At 49.4% G+C, this 18,781-nt stretch overlaps 1 protein-coding gene and 2 non-coding genes across 3 annotated transcripts; all 3 read left to right on the top strand.

The window, feature by feature from the left end:
- The first annotated feature begins 978 nt into the window (after positions 1-978).
- Positions 979-9,456, top strand: Tbrg4 (transforming growth factor beta regulator 4). Its single transcript, XM_050140830.1, has 12 exons — positions 979-1,085; positions 1,696-1,783; positions 2,817-3,280; positions 4,406-4,729; positions 5,290-5,461; positions 5,715-5,872; positions 6,255-6,365; positions 6,818-6,962; positions 7,242-7,487; positions 7,626-7,737; positions 7,845-7,959; positions 8,446-9,456. The coding sequence occupies exons 3-12, from the start codon at positions 2,876-2,878 to the stop codon at positions 8,545-8,547; spliced, it is 1,890 nt and encodes a 629-aa protein (XP_049996787.1). The 5' UTR covers positions 979-1,085; positions 1,696-1,783; positions 2,817-2,875; the 3' UTR covers positions 8,548-9,456.
- Positions 4,978-5,114, top strand: LOC126501021 (small nucleolar RNA SNORA5). The gene has a single exon (XR_007591489.1). It is a non-coding gene; the product is annotated as a small nucleolar RNA SNORA5 (small nucleolar RNA).
- LOC126501020 (small nucleolar RNA SNORA5) lies at positions 5,492-5,622 on the top strand. Its single transcript, XR_007591488.1, has one exon. It is a non-coding gene; the product is annotated as a small nucleolar RNA SNORA5 (small nucleolar RNA).
- Positions 9,457-18,781: the final 9,325 nt, after the last annotated feature.

The raw sequence follows: 18,781 nt of genomic DNA, 5'->3' as shown, positions 1-18,781 counted from the left end.
GGCCAAATGTGGGCATCCACCCAGAATTCAGTTGTGAGGACAGAGGTCAATGGCAGGTGTCATTCCTCAGAAGCCATCTTTAGCCTGAACTCCAGTAGCTTAGACTGGCTACCCAGCAAGTCCCAGAAATCTAGTCTCTGCTTCGCCAGCACTGGGATTACAAGGAAAACTCACCACCTCACCAGCCTATCCAACCTTTTGTAGTTTGTTTTCTTTTGTTCTTAATGTTCTGGGGAACAACCTAGGCGCTCATGCTTGTATAGCAAGACATTTTATGGGCAGAGATATCTCCCTAGTCCTATTGGATTTTTGGGTTTTGTTTGATTTGGGGGGGGTGGGGTAGGAGTTTTCCGAGACAGGGTCTCTCCATGTGGTTCTGGCTATGCTGGAACTCGTTGTGTAGACCAAACTAGCCTCAGCCTTGAACAAAGTTCCTTCTCCCTCCGCCTTCTGAGTGCTGAGATTAAAGGCGTGCTCCCCTCTGCTGCTCTGCTTCTTGAATCAGCCTCAATAGCAGCACAGGCTAGCCTCAGACCCCTGCTTCGGCCCCCAATACTGAAATTACAGGAATTTATAGGTGTGTCATCGTACGTGGTGTGCTTTCGTCGTTTAACCTAGACAAACAGCTTACATTTCCAAAAGACCTTCAGAGCTATACAACTCGCTTCTCTGTAATTAGTCGCCGTTTGGCAGCGCTCTCCAGCCCCACACCACCTCCGCGGGCCGCACCCCCAGAGACGGACAGACTTTGGAGTCGCTACCCAAACGCCGCACAGGAAGGACGTTCTAGCCAGATGAACCCTGCCTTCCAGAACTCCCTTCCTCCCCTTCCGTCTGAGTTTCCCATCACCCGCCTCCCACTATGCTTCCCTATACCGGAAGCCTGTACTCAGTGAAGATGGAGAGGGCCTCGAAAAGGAGGAGGGCGTGGCCTGCGGCCGACCTCGCCGGCTACGTAGCTTCCGGCGGCGCTCTGGTGACGTATCCGAGCGCGCCGGGCCGCGTGGAGACCGTTCGGCGAATGGAGGTCAGCGAGGGTGATCGCTGCACCGGTCTCGCGTCATGGAGAGCCCGGGTTGCTGAGCGTGGGTACCCGGGACGGGAAGGGTGGCTGGGGAGGGCAGCAGTTAGTAAGGGCCAGCGGGGCTATTGTGTGTGGGGGCTAGAGGGGGTGGAAAGGAGCTTTTGACTCAGTGACCCAAGGGCGCTGGCCGGTTGCAAATTCGGTTCCGGCCTGCTATTGCGCACGCGCCCCTCTGCCCGCCTTGGGCACGAGGCCTAGCCGGCGAGGCAAAGCTACTCGCAGTGACCCTTGCGTCCCCTCCTAGTAGGTTGTCGTGGGTCTGCATTTTAGGTTTTAGGGTTGATATTTACTTAAACGCAGATTCGATTTAAATTGCTCTTAGAAATGTCTTGAGAATCGATACGGTTGGCCAGCGCTTCCTTGCTGTCTGGGTTCATCAAGTGGTGGCTATTGAACTTGGGCAGATTTCCCCCTTATGAGCCATATTTTATTTCCTCGTGAGTGTAACTTAAGCAGGTCTTTTTACAGCTGCAGTAGTCTGTTCACGTGACAGTAAAATAAGCTGGTCATGTACCCGATTCCCGGAAACAAAAAAAAAAATTAAGGGACTTTCTGCTTCAGTCGAATCAAGGTTTAGTAACTTGTCTCACCTGGTTTCTGTCTCACTTTAGGGAACAAGACTGGGGCGGAATTGTTGAAAGAAACATGAATATGTAACATGTTCTCGAAGAAGGTCGCGTTTTCCAGGACTTGAAAAAAAGGTAGTGTGTTTTGTCATGCCCTGTGGTTAGCCGGGAAGGCAGTTGCAAGTCTTGCACTGTGGGCTGAAAGTTCCAGGTTTATCCTGGTTTTCGGGAATTGGATAAAACCCGGGAAGGTGACTCTGGATGGTGCCAGTGAGTTTTGCTCTTAAAAGTTTAGGGGTGTGACTCCATTGCACCTGCTTGCCTGACTCACATAAGACCTACAGGTAGGCTGCCTGTAATCCTAAGGCTTAGGAATAGAAGGTCAAGGGCCTCCTCAGTGATATAAAATGATTGAGCCAGCCTGGGCTGTATAGGATTCGGTCATAAAAAGGGAGGAAGAAAAGAAAAAGATCCCATTAAAATTGTTTTCTCTGTTTGCATGTCTCTTTGTGAGCATGGACACTTGTGCAAGTGCCCACAGAAACCCAGGGATTTAGCTCTCCGGAGATGCAGGCATTTGTGAGTCACTTAATGAGGGGACTGGGGACTGGATTTTGGTTATCTGAAAATAACAAAATACTATTAACTGCCAAGCCACCTCTTCAGTCCCTGCAAACACACACACAGTTAGGGGGTGGTGGCTTTTCTCCAGACCTAACAACTGTATCAGTAGTGTTCGTATGTTTTCCCAGACTTTTCAGGAACATGAGTTATATATCTGAGGTTTCCCAGAATCACTCTGACTTAGACTGTCCTGTCATGTTTCTTTAAGCCAGTAATTTTTGATCCTGGATACCTTTGAAATTTAATTTAAAAAAAAAAATGCCCAGATTGGCATCCAGGAAGCATTGAGCAGGACCTGAGGATCTGGTGTGATTGGAAATGCAGCTGGGGCTGGCGCCTCCCAGGCTGGAATGTGAGCTGTGGTGTCTGAGCGCTTGTATGCTGAAACAGAAACTCGGGACTTTGGCTTCAGAAAATGCTGTTATATATGTAATGGGTGTTCAGAACACGGGAGGATTGGGGCCAGGTATATAGGGTGACTGTATCTTCATGTCATTGCCATGATTTTCTTCTAAGTTTATATAATTCTCCCTCTCTATTCAGGACCTTAGAATCGCTTGCTAGGAGTCTTCCCTCCCTCCCTCTCCCCGCCCCCACCATCATGGCGGTCCGCCTGATGAAGCAGTGCGCGTGCCTGTTGAGAGAAGCTACCCGGCTAGTCCCCACCATTGCTCCTGTTGGCCGACTGAGACTTGCCCGGGTGGCCTGTAAGCATTTGACCTCCTCAGTCAGTTCCCCCTCCTCGGGTTCCTTGACGGAGCTGCTGGGAAAAGAGCAAGTGTTTACACCCTACCCAGAGCACCAAGAGGTGGACGGCCTCATTGAGAAAGCCACCAGGCCAGAGGAACTGCTACAGCTGCTGGGTGGGGGTCACCGCCTGCACCACAACCACGCGGCCCTCATACTCATCCGGCTCTCTTACCTGCTGTCCGAGAAGCCGAAGGAGAAGGCTTTGCTTTTAGAGGATGCTCGCTTTCAGCAGCTTGTCAGTCGGGTCAACAGTCAGGTGAGCGCGAACATCTTCTCTTTAGGTGTGTGGAATCCTTGCAAGGAGACTTGCCTCCGTCCCTCACCACTAGCACCAGCAGTAGACAGGGCTCCTGGTATTTCTTCTAGATTTCAAAGAAATTGCCCGTGCTTTTTGTTCCTCCTCCTCCCAGGAGCCTGTTAGGTAAATGCTTGAGTCAAGGACAACCCAACATCTGGTATCAAACTAGAGAAGATGAGCCTGGTCCTTTTCAGTTCCTTTGGTGCTTTGTCCTTACATTTCTGCTCCCGCCCCCAGTGTCTGATTGCCCATTGATACCACCTGTAGTCAGGAGGTGCCCTGTGACTAGTGGTGGGCCCTGAACCCAGGGCTATTTTCTAGTCACATTCAGATCCTCAGAGCATGAACAGGAGGAAAAGATAAGGCCTATTTGCATGGTTCTGCAGCACCACTCAACTACAGCCAGTTTAGTCCCTAATGAGGATAGACTCCTTCACAGAGCTGCTTCCCTGGATCCCATCGGCTAAGTACAGTCCTACCCTAGCTAAGCTGGCCCCATTCCCTCATCTCAGTGTGATAAGGAAGGGTTGGGCTAAGTGCATTATAAAACCATTTGCAGTTTTTCTGTGTAGCCCTGGCTGTCCTGAAACTTGCTTTGTAGACCAGGCTGGCCTTGAACTTAGGTAATATAGGAAGAACTCTTACGGTCTTGTAATTAAGCATGTTACCTAGCTTGTGCTGCGTGTATTCACATCAGATTCAAGTGTTTCTTCCCAAGTATATAATGTATAAATAAACTTAATAAGCCTCTTAGTCTGTGATTTAATTCTAGATGTGGTGTGTTTGTTTGTTTGGTGATTCTTAAGATACAAGACTTAATACTGGAACAGAATAGTAAGTGGCAGTAACTTGGAACAGTAACAGTAGAAACAAAATGAGGTTGTGTGACATGTGGCGTCAGTTCATCAGGCTCATCTCCAAGCACTCTACCCGCCCAATTACCCAGCCATTCCCCTTTGGAGGCTGCAAGAGCAGACTCAGGAAACAGTTCCTACGAGGCTGGGATGAGACTAGCTGTTCAGAGTAGTTGTATTAAATACCTTTGGAACTGGCTTCATGTTGTCCTTGTCCTTTTCTGTGTAGATAACTTCGATCTGGCATGGGACCCTTGTGAAGCTGCTGCGGAGCCTGTACACGCTAGTGCTTCCTCAGACCTCCAAAGAGCTGCAGTCGGTGGAACAGGAAGTACGCTGGCGTCTGCGGAGGCTCAAGTACAAGCACTTGGTCTACCTGGCTGAGTCCTGTGCCTCCTTCATGCAACAGCAACACTCGCAGGAGCTGCTGGCTGAGCTGCTGATACACCTGGAGAGGCGCTGGACAGAGATCAGTGACAGCCGCACAGTAGTGACCATGATGATGAAGGCAGGACACCTTTCAGAGTCACTAATGAACCGCCTGGAAGACAAGGTATGGGGCTGAGAACAGACCCTCTGGGGCTTTGGGCCTAGTCCGTGGGTGACAGTCTTCTGCAGAAAGGGAAGTTTGGAGCCCTAGAAGCCTCTCGGGTCTTATATGGGAAGTCAATATTATATTAGAAGTCTCAGGTATTATATGGGAAGGGGCCTAGGCACGTAAATCCAACACCTGACGTGAACACGTGACTCCTGGTTAGACTTGAGGTAGCTCTGTCTGCTGCCCTTCCATTTTGCTATCTCTGCAGTCAAGTCAAATTCAGTTCCTGTCTTCTCATGGTGGGAGCTGGCCCAGATGACTGCCACAGCAAGCTCTGCTGTTCATGGGCCCTATGTCCCCTGCCCTTGGGACCTAGGGATAAATTTGGCTGCAGACATTCTACTCTGGGCCCAGGAGTCTCTGGGGTAGGCAAAAAGGCTGATTCTGTGCAGCCAGGCCTGTGTTGAGTCAGCTCAGGCCCAGTTGCTATCTCACAGGGGCTGCACTGGATGGGACCCCTGCCCCCAGCTCGTCCCAACCACCTCAGCTGATCCCTGCGCGGCTGTGGTTGACAGTGCCTGGAGCTGGTGGAGCAGTTCGGCCCTGATGAGCTACGGAAGGTGCTGGTGACACTGGCAGCACAGAGCCGGCGGTCGGTGCCCCTGCTGCGGGCCATCTCCTACCACCTGGTACAGAAGCCCTTCCCGCTGACGAAAGGCATGCTCCTGGACCTGGCCTATGCCTACGGTGAGAAGAGGGAGTCCTGGCCATGGACACTGCAGCCGTGTCAAATTCAGTGCCTGCCCCAATGATGGCAAGCACTGGCCCAGAAGGCTGCCATAGAAACTGTGACTCCTGAGCCCTGTTCCCCATGCTTGGTTCCGGGATAAAGCTAGTCACAGACACCAAACGTAGAGGTCAACTCTGAGGTGGGTAGGGCAGTGGGTGTGGGGCACTGCCCTACCCACATCTAATCTCTGGTATCTGCTCCATCCCAAAGGTAAACTCAATTTCCACCAAACCCAAGTGTCCCAGCGCGTAGCTGCTGATCTCCTGCCCTTCATTCCCAGCATGACATTTAACGAGGTGGCCCGTTGCGCCAAGTCCTTTGCCTTCCTCAAGTGGCTCAACCTGCCCTTGTTTGAAGCCTTTACTCAGGTGAGTTAGGACCAGTTCTAGGGTTCTCTGTGTAGAGGCTCTGCAGGCCTTCGTTGGAAACTGCTGCTTTGGTTATGGAAGCAAAGCCAAACTGAAAATGCTTCTTGGTGGGTTGTAAATTTATACTTTCTTACTGAAGCACTTCAGAGCAGTTGCCTGTTGGTTTGTGGGGGGCACCTTTGTACTCCCGGCTGCTGACCACTCCGAGTGGAATTATGTGAAAACGTGGTGCCAGCCTGCACTTGTCCCTAGAGCTGTCAAAGAGTTTCCAGAACACCTGTCAGGAGTTGGGTTCTGGGAAGCTGCTGCTGGGTGAAGTCTGGGCTCTCAGGAAGGGAGGGGACAGCTGTGTTGGGGTGCTTACTTTGTCACTCTGGCCTAGCACCTGCTGAGCAGAGCCCAGGACGTCTCCCTGTCCCACCTGTCCAGCATTCTTCTCGCTTTTGCCCGTCTGAACTTCCATCCTGAGCAGGAGGATCAGTTCTTCACCTTGGTATGAGCACTGAACTGCCACTAAGAGTAGCAGGGGTGGGGAGGGGCACAGTATTTGGCATGGGAGGAAAGGGGGCATTTCTAGGGACCATTGGAGGGCATTGGCTGGTATGATTCTGAGCGCAGCCAGCCAGGGGCAACAGCTATATTGCCACCTAAGTGACCAAAAGTTCTTCCTTCATCATAGTGCCTGTTGCAGAGCATCACAGGGAGTTGAGGCATTGGGTCCCTGCTGGTGGGCAGATATGGGTAAACCTAGCTAAACAGCACCAGGATACTGGGCTCCTTGTACATGAGCCTTGGATTGGTGCCAGCCTTACTCAGTCAGAACGTTGGTCTTACTTTCTAGTAGCTGCCTCTGACTCCACTATGACCAGGGCTTGGCTGCAGGCTTTTTTAGGGTATTGCAGTACTTGGGCTGAGCCTGCTTTCTCCACTATACTCCTTGCCCAGGTGCATGAGAAGTTGGGCTCCATGCTGAGGAGCCTGGAGCCAGCCCTGCAGGTGGACCTGGTGTGGGCACTGTGTGTGCTGCAGCAGGTTCGAGAATCAGAGCTGCAAACAGTTCTCAATCCTGGACTTCACAAACAATTTCTAGGTAAGGATTCTGCCCCGCACACATCCTGTAACATGGAAACTTCCTTATTTACCAGCCAGGGAAGAAACTGGAGCAGAGACAGAAGGCCAGAGCACACAAAGCATACCTCCGTGGCTTTTTTCAACAACTCCCTGCAGTTGGCCTACAGATCTTAACTTTGGAGCCCCAGCCTAAGTTCCCCTAAATGGGCACCACTGCCTTCCCATGTCATATCTCTTGTGATCCTCACTTCTGCACCTGCTGCTGAACATCAACCCACCTTTTCTCTCATTCTCCCAGAGAGCAAGTCTCCAAAGGAGCAGAGCACCTTCCAGAAGTTGGTCCACATCAACACCACCGCCCTGCTGGAGCACCCTGAATATAAAGGCCCTTTCCTGCCAGCCTCAGCTGTAGCCCTCAGTCCCTCGTCCTCTACCAAGAAGATGACACCACTACAGAAGGAGTTGCAGGAGACACTAAAGGCACTGCTGGGGGGCACTGACCAGGGCAGCCTGGACGTGATCACCCAGTATGGCTGGGTACTGGGTAAGGGGTCCCTTCTGCTAGGAAAGGGTCTAAAACTTGCAGGCACCTGACCCATATGCTTATTTGTGTGTACACTGTGGGGTCTCTAAGGCATCACCTGCAAGTTCTCATCCCATTCCTGCCTCCCCCGCCCCCCAGATGCAGAGGTGCTCCTGGATGCCGATGGCCACTTTCTGCCCCTAAGAGATTTTGTTGCTCCTCACCTTGCCCAGCCAGTAGGAAACCGGCCACTGCCCCCAGGAGCTAAAAGGTAGGTGGCCAGGGATCCCTGCTAAAGGACACAGCAGTACTGCTCTTGACGTTAACTCCTGTCTTCATCTGAGAACCTGCCTTGTAAGCACCCTTGCCTCCTGCTAGGATCGCTTTCCTGCGCTGGGAGTTCCCTAACTTCAACAGCCGAAGCAAGGATTTGTTGGGCCGTTTTGTCCTAGCTCGTCGACATATACTGGCTGCAGGCTTCCTAGTAGTAGATGTGAGTACCTGTTGGGCAAGGGACCACTGCCCATACCCGTTTAAAGAGCTAGAAGGATCCAGAGAGGGGCCCAGCTCTGGACCCTAAGCCAGGTTCTTCTCTCCCACAGCCGCACAGAGGCTTAGCTAGCCTCCTGTGGGTGCCCCGAGTGCAGCACAGCCACTGGAGCTGCCGCACAGGAGCGCTCGGTGCTCCACGCATGTGGAGGGCGGATTTCCTCCAGAGAGAAAGTTCAGAGCTTTCAGGGCTACGTAGAATTTCTATCACATTTTCTTCAGATGTCCTGCTGGGATGGATCTCTCTGGTTTGCAATCTCTTTGCTCCTGCCAGAGCCAGGACCTCTCCATGTGCTCTTCCTGAGGACAAAGGCTGGGTATTTAAATCTGTCAGGCACCAGCACTAACAGAACAGGAGGGGCTTCTGGCCATGTGAAGACAGGAAAGGACTCCATGGCCCATGTGACCTATCTCCACCACTTTCTTCCAGGTACCATATTATGAATGGCTGGATCTCAAGTCTGAATGGCAGAAAGGTGCCTACCTCAAGGACAAGATACGAAAAGCAATGGCTGAGGAGTTAGCCAAATGACCTTTCCTATTGCTTCAGACTGCATCCCAGAGACCTGACCGTTCAGTGGCCCAGCAGTGAGTGCTGGCAAGACAGAGTTGTCACCCCGAAGCATGAACCATCTCTATAGGACCTTGGCCAGAGCAGTGGGGTGGCCAGCAGCTCCAGAACAGGTGGACCTAATAAATCTGTGGTTTGGTGGATGCCAGGTATCCTCCTGGGCTCTTTATGTGTATCCTCTATCCCTGCCCCCCTGCATTTTGGGCACACAGACCCTACCTCCTTCCCCAGTGTGCGCTCCTCCCCCAGCTCCCTGATAGTGTCTGTGTGGTGCGGCACAGCAGAGGGCTGACTTGGGAGACAAAACCTGGGTCCTGGACATGTGGACTCCAGGAATGAGGAGCTTCCCTGGAAACCCACTAGACTAGAAGTGTGAGCAGAATTCTGATTATGGACCTGAGAGGTTCCCTCCATGCCCATGTGACTAAGAGTATCTAGTGGTAACTGCTGGACTGGGAGCATTTGGAAAAGAGAAAAGTTCACTTGGCTGACATTACAAGGTTCGTGGCCAGCCCACCACTCTGATGGTAGCCTTAACCATATAGACAAGTCAGGAACCACCAGTTCAAGGTGGCAGCCTAAGCACTTGTTGGATAGCAACAGTATATACCTTTACAGGAGACTCCCATGGACAAGGCTTGCCCAAAGGGGAGTCTGAAGACGGAAGTTCTTGTCCTACTCTGCATTCCTTCCAAAGCACCAGTCCTCACCCTCTGTGTGGCTTAGCACTTCCGTTGCCCTGCACAAGCCTGCTGGTCACCACAGGTGAAGGGGAAGCAGAAAGGTGGCTTCAGGAAAGGAAGAGCTGGCCACAGCTTGTGTGAATTGGGGCGGCTGGCTGGTGTTGAGAATAAAGATCCATGCTGCTCACCACATGGACCACTGGCTTTTCTTCAGAGCTACCTAGACAGCACCAGTTAATACTCAGGTGACTTCCTCCATGGTAGGGCTGTGCTGCAAAGTCACTGCGGTCCTGACATGAGCAGAAATCAGTGTGGGGGGGAGGCACTGTTCTTGTCACAGGATCCATAAGACCTGGCCTATCAGAATTCCATTGTTACTGTCTTCAGTCTAAGAATGTTACATGGAGGACTCAGGATACAGACTTTGGGATTGGATTTAGGGAAATGAGTTTTTTAGATTATCTCATTTAATAACACCTAACATCTTACTGATGGTGTTTGTATTTGTTTCTGGGGTTAATTTTAGTTTTGTGTAGGTGTTGTTTTCATGTGGGTATATGAGATGAGTGAAGGTACCTGTGGAGACAGAGGCATCGAGTCCTCTGGAGTTGGTGTGGATGCCAAGAACTAAACTCGAGTCCTGGAAATGCAGCAGGTGCTCTGCGCTGCTGAGCTCTGCCTCTGCTGAGTAGTTCCTGCGCGTCTCTTGTGAGAGGGCTTACACTGCGTTCGCAGGGTCCCAGTTCTTGGGTTGAGGTGGTCTATCTGCAGTGCTGGGGATCAGACCCAGCACCTATGTGTGCTAGGTTGGTGCTCTGCAGAGCTACACTTTCAACCTCGGTTTGCTTTATGGATTCTAGATCTTAGTCCTTTTTTTTTTTTTTTTTTTTTTTTTTTTTTTTTTTTTTTTTTTTTTTTTTTTTTTTTTTTTTTTTTAATTTTTCGAGACAGGGTTTCTCCATAGCTTTTTGGTTCCTGTTCTGGAACTAGCTCTTGTAGACCAGGCTGGCCTCGAACTCAACAGAGATCCGCCTGCCTCTGCCTCCCAGAGTGCTGGGATTAAAGGTGTGCGTCACCACCGCCCCGCTTCTTAGCCCTTTCTTGACTGCAATTTGCAAATATTTGCTCCTAATGCATATTGCCATTTCTTTAGTCCTTTTAACTGGGATCTTTATGGAGTATAAAATTTCCATTAGATTCAGTTACTCATTAGACTCACTTTTATAGGTTGTACCTCAGTGTCAAGTCTTGAGAATTGTCGTTCCTGCGTGTCTCTTGTGAGAGGGCTTACGCTGTGTTCGCAGGGTCCCAGTTCTTGGGTTGAGGTGGTTTATCTGCAGTGTGGGGGTCAGACCTAGCATCTATGTGTGCTAGGTTATTGCCTAGGGATCTGGAGAGATGGCTCAGTGATTAAGAGCTCTGATCACTCTTCCAAAGGACCCAGGTTCAATTCCCAATACCCGCATGGCAGTTCACAACTTTCTGTAACTCCAGTTCCAGGGGATCTGGCACCCTTATACAGACATGCATGCAAGCAAAACACCAGTGTACATAAAAAATATACATTTTTTAAAAAATTGTGCTTGGCCCCAAGAGCCCTGAAATTCTCTTCCTAAAAGTGTTAAATTTAAGGATCATCTTTACCTAGCTTTGTGCACCTGTGTTCATATGCACTTGAGCATGCAGGCCACAGACAAGCCTAGGAGGTGGTCCTTAGGCACTGTCCACTGTTGTATGTTTGTTTGGGGGTTTTGTTATTTTGAGACAGTTTTTCTCTAGCCCTGGATGTCCTGGAACTTACCCTAGACCAGACTGGTATCAAATTCAGAGATCCACCTGCCTCTGCTTTCCAAGTGTCAAGTGCTAGGATTAAAGTTGTGTGCCACCCACCGCCCCAGCTTTAAATTTTCTCTGGCCTGAATCTTGCCAGGTAGGCCTGGCTAGCTAGCCAGAAGCCCTGGGGTCCTTCTGTCTCTTCCTTGCTGTAGCTGGAACGCAAGCATGCGTGCAGGCTTCAGACTCGGCTCCTCAAGTACATCAGCAGTCCGCTGTCTCCCCAGTCTTTGCACTTGGGTTTGGGTGCATGGCCTCATGACCAGGCGCTCCAAAACCCTCTGTTGAGAAGCCCTCTTCCCCTGTTGATTTTTATATTTGTAATTCTGCGAGAAGTTCGCATGTTTCCGAGTTCTATTGATAAACTTTCTGTCCGTGTGACAGTGTTACATACTCACAATTACCACGGCTGTAAAATAGCCGTAGCCCAGGCATGATGCGCCATACCCAACACTTACAGGGGCTGGGCTGAACAGGAGGATTGCAATTTGTGCTAGCCTGAGCTATCGCTTTGCCTTAAGTAGCCAAGAATAGTGACTCAGAACTTTGTTCGCAGGTGGATCTGTGAGTTCAAGGCTAGCCTAGTTTACAGAGGGACAGCCAGAACTATATAGTGAAACTCTTGTCTTGAAAACAAATTACTTAATGACTCCTATTTAAGATGGCTTCGGTTGTTGTGATTCATGTGTCTTTACACTGAGTTTTATTAAGTTTGCATCTACAAAGACATGGGATTTTAGTAGAAATTACACTAAGTCTCTGGAACAATTTGAGGAAGCATTATTGTGCTTAATTATGCAATCAAACATGTCTCTTACTCTTGTCGGTCTTTGATAGCTTTCATCACTATTGTGGAGTTTTTGTTTCTTTAGTGTATGGCTTAGAATGATTGGTTCCCGTGGCACTGTGCTGTTTGTTCAGTTTGGAGCAGGAGGTGTTGGAGAAAGGAATTGAGACAGGGTCCACCTTGGAACTTGCTGTGTAAGCCAGGCTGGCCTGGAACTCACAGAGATCCACCTGTGTCCTTAGTGCTGGGATTAGTGCTGCTACACTAGACGTATTTTGTTTAAGATTTACTTATACAAGAGCATGTGCAGGGTCCTGATCTAGAGCTGGAGTTAGAGGCAGGAATGAGCTGCCTGCCTGATTCTGGGAACCAAGGGGAGCCTCTGAGAGAGCAGCCCTGTGTTGGTTGTTCTTGTCTGTTACTATAGAAACCCAGACTGTCACTTCTGTGTTCTCTTAGTCTCCCGCCCTTGGAAGCTGACCTTGAATTTCTGCTCCTGATCTTCCTGATACCTCCTGCCAACAGCACCTACTGATGGGTTTGTTAGATCGACTTACAGTCTAAGTAGTCAACAGCGGATGGATTAGATTGACTCACAGGTTAGGTAGTCAGCGGGAGCTGCTTAGCACACAGGCTGGTTTAGAATTGTCTCAGTCTGGCGCTCAAGATCTAGAGAATTCCTGAAGAGCCACCTGTCTTCAGTCTAGTTTGGAAGGCTGAAGATGCTGAGTTCCAGTGTTGGTGACAGGCGGCTGCAGCAGCAACAGCGGGGTACAGATGTGGACAGACTGCTGCTTTCTGTAAACATAGACTGCTGGTTCCTTTTCTGGCGGCCCAGACCCAAATAATCACACAGAAACTATATTAATTATAACACTGTTTGGCTAATACCTAAGGTGTAGTCCTAGTTAGCTTTTACATCCTAAATTAACCCATTTCTGTTCTCTATGTCACTGTGAGGCCTTCCGGTGAGGTTCCCACATCCTCTGGCAGCTGCGTGGTATCTCTCTGACTTTGCCTACTCTCTTCCGGCCTCGCTGTATTTTTCCCTTCTATAGGGCCAAAGCAGCTTCTTTATTAACCAATATAAATAAAACATTCACAGCATACAGAGGGGAATCCCACATCAGCTTTCCCTCTGGCTAGTGTGGGTACATCTGCTCCTTCTGTGGCTGCTGTTTGGTCTTTGGCCTCTGGTGTCTGGTGAGCCACCATGCACAGCACAGGTCTTCGTGAGTGGGGCTGTTACGTATTATCTGTACATCTGGACAGGCCAGAAATGTTCACAGCTTGTCTAGTGTCTCTTAGTTGGTCCCATGTTCGATCAAGTTGAAAACCAAGATTAACCATCAAATGTAAACACAAATGTCTTTCTATGTGTGTGTGCACAAACTAGACAAACATGTCACTCAGAGTCCTTGTTCCCATGACTTAGCATGTGGCCTTAGCTGGTGTCCATAATCACCTCCCTCTACTCCCCATTCTGTATTCACCCTCTGCAAGCACTTCAGCGGGTCTTGGTTCTTTCCTTTCACCCCTGAATGCTCTGGGCCCTTTTCATCCTACTTGGATTGGATTGGAAACCTCCCATTGGACTTAATTACAGGACACGGCAACACCAGTGCCCCTAAAAGGAAGGATCTCCTGTATTCCATACAACCATATTTCATACATATATAGGATTGTATGTTGGGTAATGATTCAAGGCATATACAAGCTTCTGGAAGATCCTGTCTGAGGCCTTGAATTTGGTTGAATTTACTCCCTGGTGCACATAAGCTTTACCAACAAGAGTAGCCGCTACTTTCAGCTCGCTTGGTCTAATCAGTGTGGTGTCGTTGATGTAATGGACCAAAGAGCTAAGAGCTCACACCAAGCTGGGGTCAGAGAACATGCTGGGGATGGCTGAAGGCTTTTGAAGTCTCAAAGCCTGCTCCAGTGACACACTTCCTAATCCTTTCTTAACAGTCCCACCCACTGCCGGTGGGGCCGTTTTCACTCATACCACATCGCTTCACAACAGGCATTAAGTCTCTGATTATATCTGAAACTCCCGCAGAGACATCCTGGCATGGGAACTGTTCTAGACACTGCTCTCCTGGGGTAGAGGGAGGAGAAGAGAAGCGGTGTCGAATGGAGCCATCCTTCAGTACGCAGTAAGCGTCTGAAGATCAGGCCCCGCCACACTGTCCCATTGAACAAGGCAAGGGTTTTACTTATTTTTCCCCAAAGATTTATGTTTGGTGTATTTGTTGGGTTTGGTGCCAAATTATCTGATTTGTAAAACAAATTATGAAATAACCTTTTTTTTTCTGGTAGAAAAATTTCAAAGTTATGTTAATTTCACTTTAAAATTTTGGTAGAAATTTCCAGTCTAGTTTTTTGCAGGTTTTGTTGTTTGTTTGGAGACAGGGTGTCACTAGGTAGTCTTGGCTGGCCTGGCACTTACGATGTATATTGAACTTAGTGTAATTCTGCTTCTGCCTCTGAAAAACTGGAATTATGGACCCTCAGACCCTGCTTTGTGCATGAATTTTTCTTTTCCTATTTTCTTTTTATTTCTGTTTTGCATTCATGATGGTATGGGTATTTTGTTGTTGATGATGATGTTCGTTTTGGATTTTTTTTATTTGTGTGTTTTGAGACTGGGATTCTCTTTGTAGCCTTGGCTGTCCTGGAACGAACTCTGTAGACCAGACTGGTCTAGAACTCACCTGCCTCTCTCCCAAGTGCACCTAATTAGAAGTGTGCATCACCACTACCTAGTTCCTTTTGGGTTTGTTAGCCAGGGTCTCACTGGTTAGCCCTGGCTGTCCTGGAACGTACTACCAAGCCCTGCTATTAAATATGTTGGTACTGTTTTATAGACTAGAAAAGTGGTCTCTTTTGAGGAATGATCTAAGGAAGGGCATTTTTAAAATACATATTTTCTGGAACTACCAAGATGGCTCAGCTGGTAAAGGCATTTTCCCCAAGCCTGACAACCTCAATTCAATCCCTGGGACCAGCACAGTGGCAAGAGACAGCCAACTCATGTGAGCTGTTCTCTGACCTCCACATATTCAGTAATGTGCACATACACACATTTGGGCCTGGCATGGTGGTACACTCCTTTAATCCCAGCGCTAGGGAGGCAGATCGGATCTCTGTGAGTTCGAGTCCAACCTGGTCTACAAGAGTGAGTTCTGGGCTGGAGAGATGGCTCAGCGGTTAAGAGCACTGGCTGTTCTTCCAAAGGTCCTGAGTTCAATTCCCAGCAACCATATGGTGGCTCACAACCATCTGTAGTGAGATTTGGTGCCCTCTTCTGGCGTGCGGGCATACATGAAGACAGAATGTTGTACACATAATAAATAAATCTTTAAAAAAAAAAAAAAAGAGTGCGTTCCAGGGCAGGCTCCAAAGCTACAGAGAAACCCTGTCTCAAAAAATAAATAAAACTTTGAAAAATATCCAAACACTTGAAAACTTCAGTCTTTTAAAAGTGCACTCTCAGCTGGGCAGTGGTAACACACGCCTTTAAACCCAGCACTTGGGAGGCAGAAACAGGCAGATCTCTGTGAGTTCGAGGCCAGCCTGGTTTACAGAGTGAGTTCCAGGACAGCCGGGGTGGTTAAACCTGTCTCAAAAAAAAATAAAAACAAAACCCTCCTAAAGTCCAGTCTCTTAACCTTGCCCTCCTGTAAAAATCCAAAATAGGGTACTTCCTCTTCCAAGAGGGAAGAACCAGGGCACGGTTACAATGAGATCAAAGTAAAACCAAACTCCAGCAGTGTAAACCAAACTCCAGCAGTGTAAGTCGTTCAGTGGCTAACGGCTAGACTTCCTGTGATCTGGGCTTTAACAGGCCTGAGGAGTCTTACATCATGAGCTCTGCAATACTTAACAGTTTGTCTCATAGACTCGGGCCACTCCACCCACTGCTGGGTTTTCGTGTGATTTGGTTTATTTTTTGGTTGGTTGGTTGGTTTTTGGTTTTTCAAGACAGGGTTTCTCTATGTAACAGCCTTGGCTGTCCTAGAGCCAAGCATAGACCAGGGTGCCTCGGACTTACAAAACAAAGATCTGCTTGCCTCTGCTTCCCAAGTACCGGGATTAAAGGCATGTGCCACCACCACATCTAGCCCCACTGCTGTTCTTCGTGTTCTCACAGACCTGGTGTGTCTCCATACAGTGGGTTCTCAGCTGCTCTCCATAAACCCTTCGTGTCTTCAGTGCCAGTAGAAAACTTTCAGAGCCATGGGGGATACTCTTACATATTACTAAGTCAACTGCCAGCCTGAAATTAAGCCTTTACCTACTGGACCATGGCTTCTGTGTGCTGACCCTGAGAAAATACTTCTCGGGAGATTTGACTCAGTGAGACTGGTCTCTTAACCACGCCTTTCCCCCTCCACCCCCAGCCCCAGTTAACCATTGTCAATTGTCCCAGTAAAGCAAAAGTTTCACTTCAATGGTGCTGATCTCTAGTTAAAATCATGGCTGATTCTTCAGTCCCTGCTGACCAGAAACCACAGATTCTTAATTCAAACATCACACAGATGGCCCCAGGAGAGTCTTTGGAACCACACAAGCCAGGCCTCCATCGTCTGTATCTCTCTCGACATTCCTGTCTCCCAAACTTCCGGGACAGGTCATTAAACTCTGGGCATCCAATGACCCTTTTTAACCCAAAACTCCAGATACCTCCACAATCCTCCCACAAAACAGTGCGCTCTGAGCCGGGTGGCGGACGCCTTTAATCCCAGCACTCGGGAGGCAGAGGCAGGCAGATCTCTGTGAGTTCGAGACCAGCCTGGTCTACAAGAGCTAGTTTCAGGACAAGCTCCAAAACCACAGAGAAACCCTGTCTCGAAAAAAAAAAAAAAAACTGCGCTCTGTCCATCACAGCAACAGACGCATTTTCTGGTACCAGCTGTTGGATGAGCTTGCTTCCTGTTACTGTGATAAACACCTTAACCAAAAGCAACTGGGCGGGGCACTCGGGAAGCAGGTAGATCTCTGAGTCTGAGACCAGTCTGGTCTACAGAACAAGTTCCAGGACAGAGCTATACAGAGAAACCCTGTCTCAAAAAGAGAAAGAGAGAGGGAGGGAGGGAGGGAGGGAGGGAGGGAGAGAGAGAGAGAGAGAGAGAGAGAGAGAGAGAGAGAGAGAGAGAGAGAGAGAGAGGAAGAAAAGCAACTTGGGGAGAACAGACTTGTTTAGCTTACATGTCCTGATCACAGCTGACCACTGAGAAAAGCCAGGCCAAGGATGAGCAGAGACAGAAATGGTGGAGCAAAGCTATGCGCTGGCTTGCTTTCTTACACCATCCAGGAACCCAGGACCAGCTGCCAAGGGTGATACTGCCCACAGTGAGCTTGCCCTCCCACATCAGTCACCAACCAAGAGACACACACACACCCGGCCAACAGACTTGCCCACAAGCAATCTGATAGAGGCAGTCTTTCAAGGTTCCCTCCTTCCAGATGACAAGCTTAGGTCAAGTTGACAAAAACAAAACAGAACAAAACAAAAACCCACAACTAACCGGCCCGGCCGCTATGCATGCCTGGCTTTTCCGCTTTCTTGGTTTTGGTTTTGGTTTCAGAAGGGGCAGAATGAGATATGAGGTCCACGCTGGCCTCAAATTCACTATGTAGCTAAGGATAACTCTGAACTCCAATCCATCCACCATTTCCTGAGCGTCTGTCTGACTTTCCTGAGTGACATTTTCTTTTGCCAATGTCATCCATAGGGCTGAATGGGAACGAATATGGTGCCCAGAAGGTTCCCTTGTCCTACCAGCCTCTGCTGGTGTGGCTGGGCCTTGATTCCATATGGAATGGAGAAGGTTACATGGTCTTCCTGCCGGCAGACTGGGGTAAAGAAACACCAGGCCTGGCCTCCACCCATCGGATGAGGCGCTGCAGGGTGCCTTCTTGTTGACATTCACCTGGTTCCCAGCTACATCGAGGCTGTTTTCTCATCTTTGAGAGTTCTATTTTAGTTTTCACTTTACGATTGACCTGGGGGGGGGGGGCAGAGACAAGATCATACCATCTTTTCTGGGCCTGACATCTGGGCAGGTATCAGGCCTGACAAAAACAGACTCTGGTTTCTGGAAATTCTGTGATGTTGACAACATGGTAAGGAGCAGTCAGCACGGTGGTGGTTGGCATACAACAGTCGTCTGTGTGTGTGTGTGTGTGTGTGTGTGTGTGTGTGTGTGTGTGTGTGTGTAAGTTCACAGGAGGGAACAGCTTGGGAGATGAGGTAAGGGTCTTTAAGTGGAGCGTATAAAGGCAAGGTAGGAATATCAGTATCGGGTGGAAAGATGGGTGAGTTGTCAGCAACAGAGAGGGTTGGGGCAGTTCTGCAGGAGATGCTGAGCTGTTTGGACACGGTGGGTAAGGGCAGCAGAGGTACATTCGTGCACAGAGATACACCTTGAGTCAGGTGCAAGGGAGTGGGGAACAGCACCTGGCCAGCCTCCTAGGCTGACTGTATACTCAGAAGATCCTGTGCACGGGCGCTCCCTCCCATTTTGCCTCCACAACTGCTCATTTCCCCAACTCCAGCTCAAAGACGACAATGTGTCATTCATTCATCTCCTGGTGCCTGGCACTGGGAAGGGAGGAGGGATCAACTGGGCAGTGCAGCAGCCGGCGTGGAAGCAATAGCATATTTCAGGAAGGAAAATGGTGAGCATCATCTCTGGAGGTGGGGCACAGGCCCTGCCGGGAATAGAGCAAGGTGCATTTCTTTTCTGGCCTAGAGATCCGAGGGGTGAAGGAAAGAAAGCCGATCGCCGAGCTAGAGCTCAAAGATCAGCCCAGGAGCTCCTCTGGCGCCGCTTTCACTGGCGCACGTAGCTCCATCTCCCGTTGCCACAGAGACAGGAGGTGGTTG

The sequence above is a fragment of the Alexandromys fortis genome, unplaced genomic scaffold (genome assembly GCF_014885135.2).
Source record: "Alexandromys fortis isolate MF-2015 unplaced genomic scaffold, M_Fortis_MF-2015_v1.1 scaffold_7, whole genome shotgun sequence".
Lineage (NCBI taxonomy): Eukaryota > Metazoa > Chordata > Mammalia > Rodentia > Cricetidae > Alexandromys > Alexandromys fortis.
The sequence above is the reverse complement of the archived record's forward strand: the minus strand, read 5'-3'. Positions and strand labels throughout refer to the sequence as shown.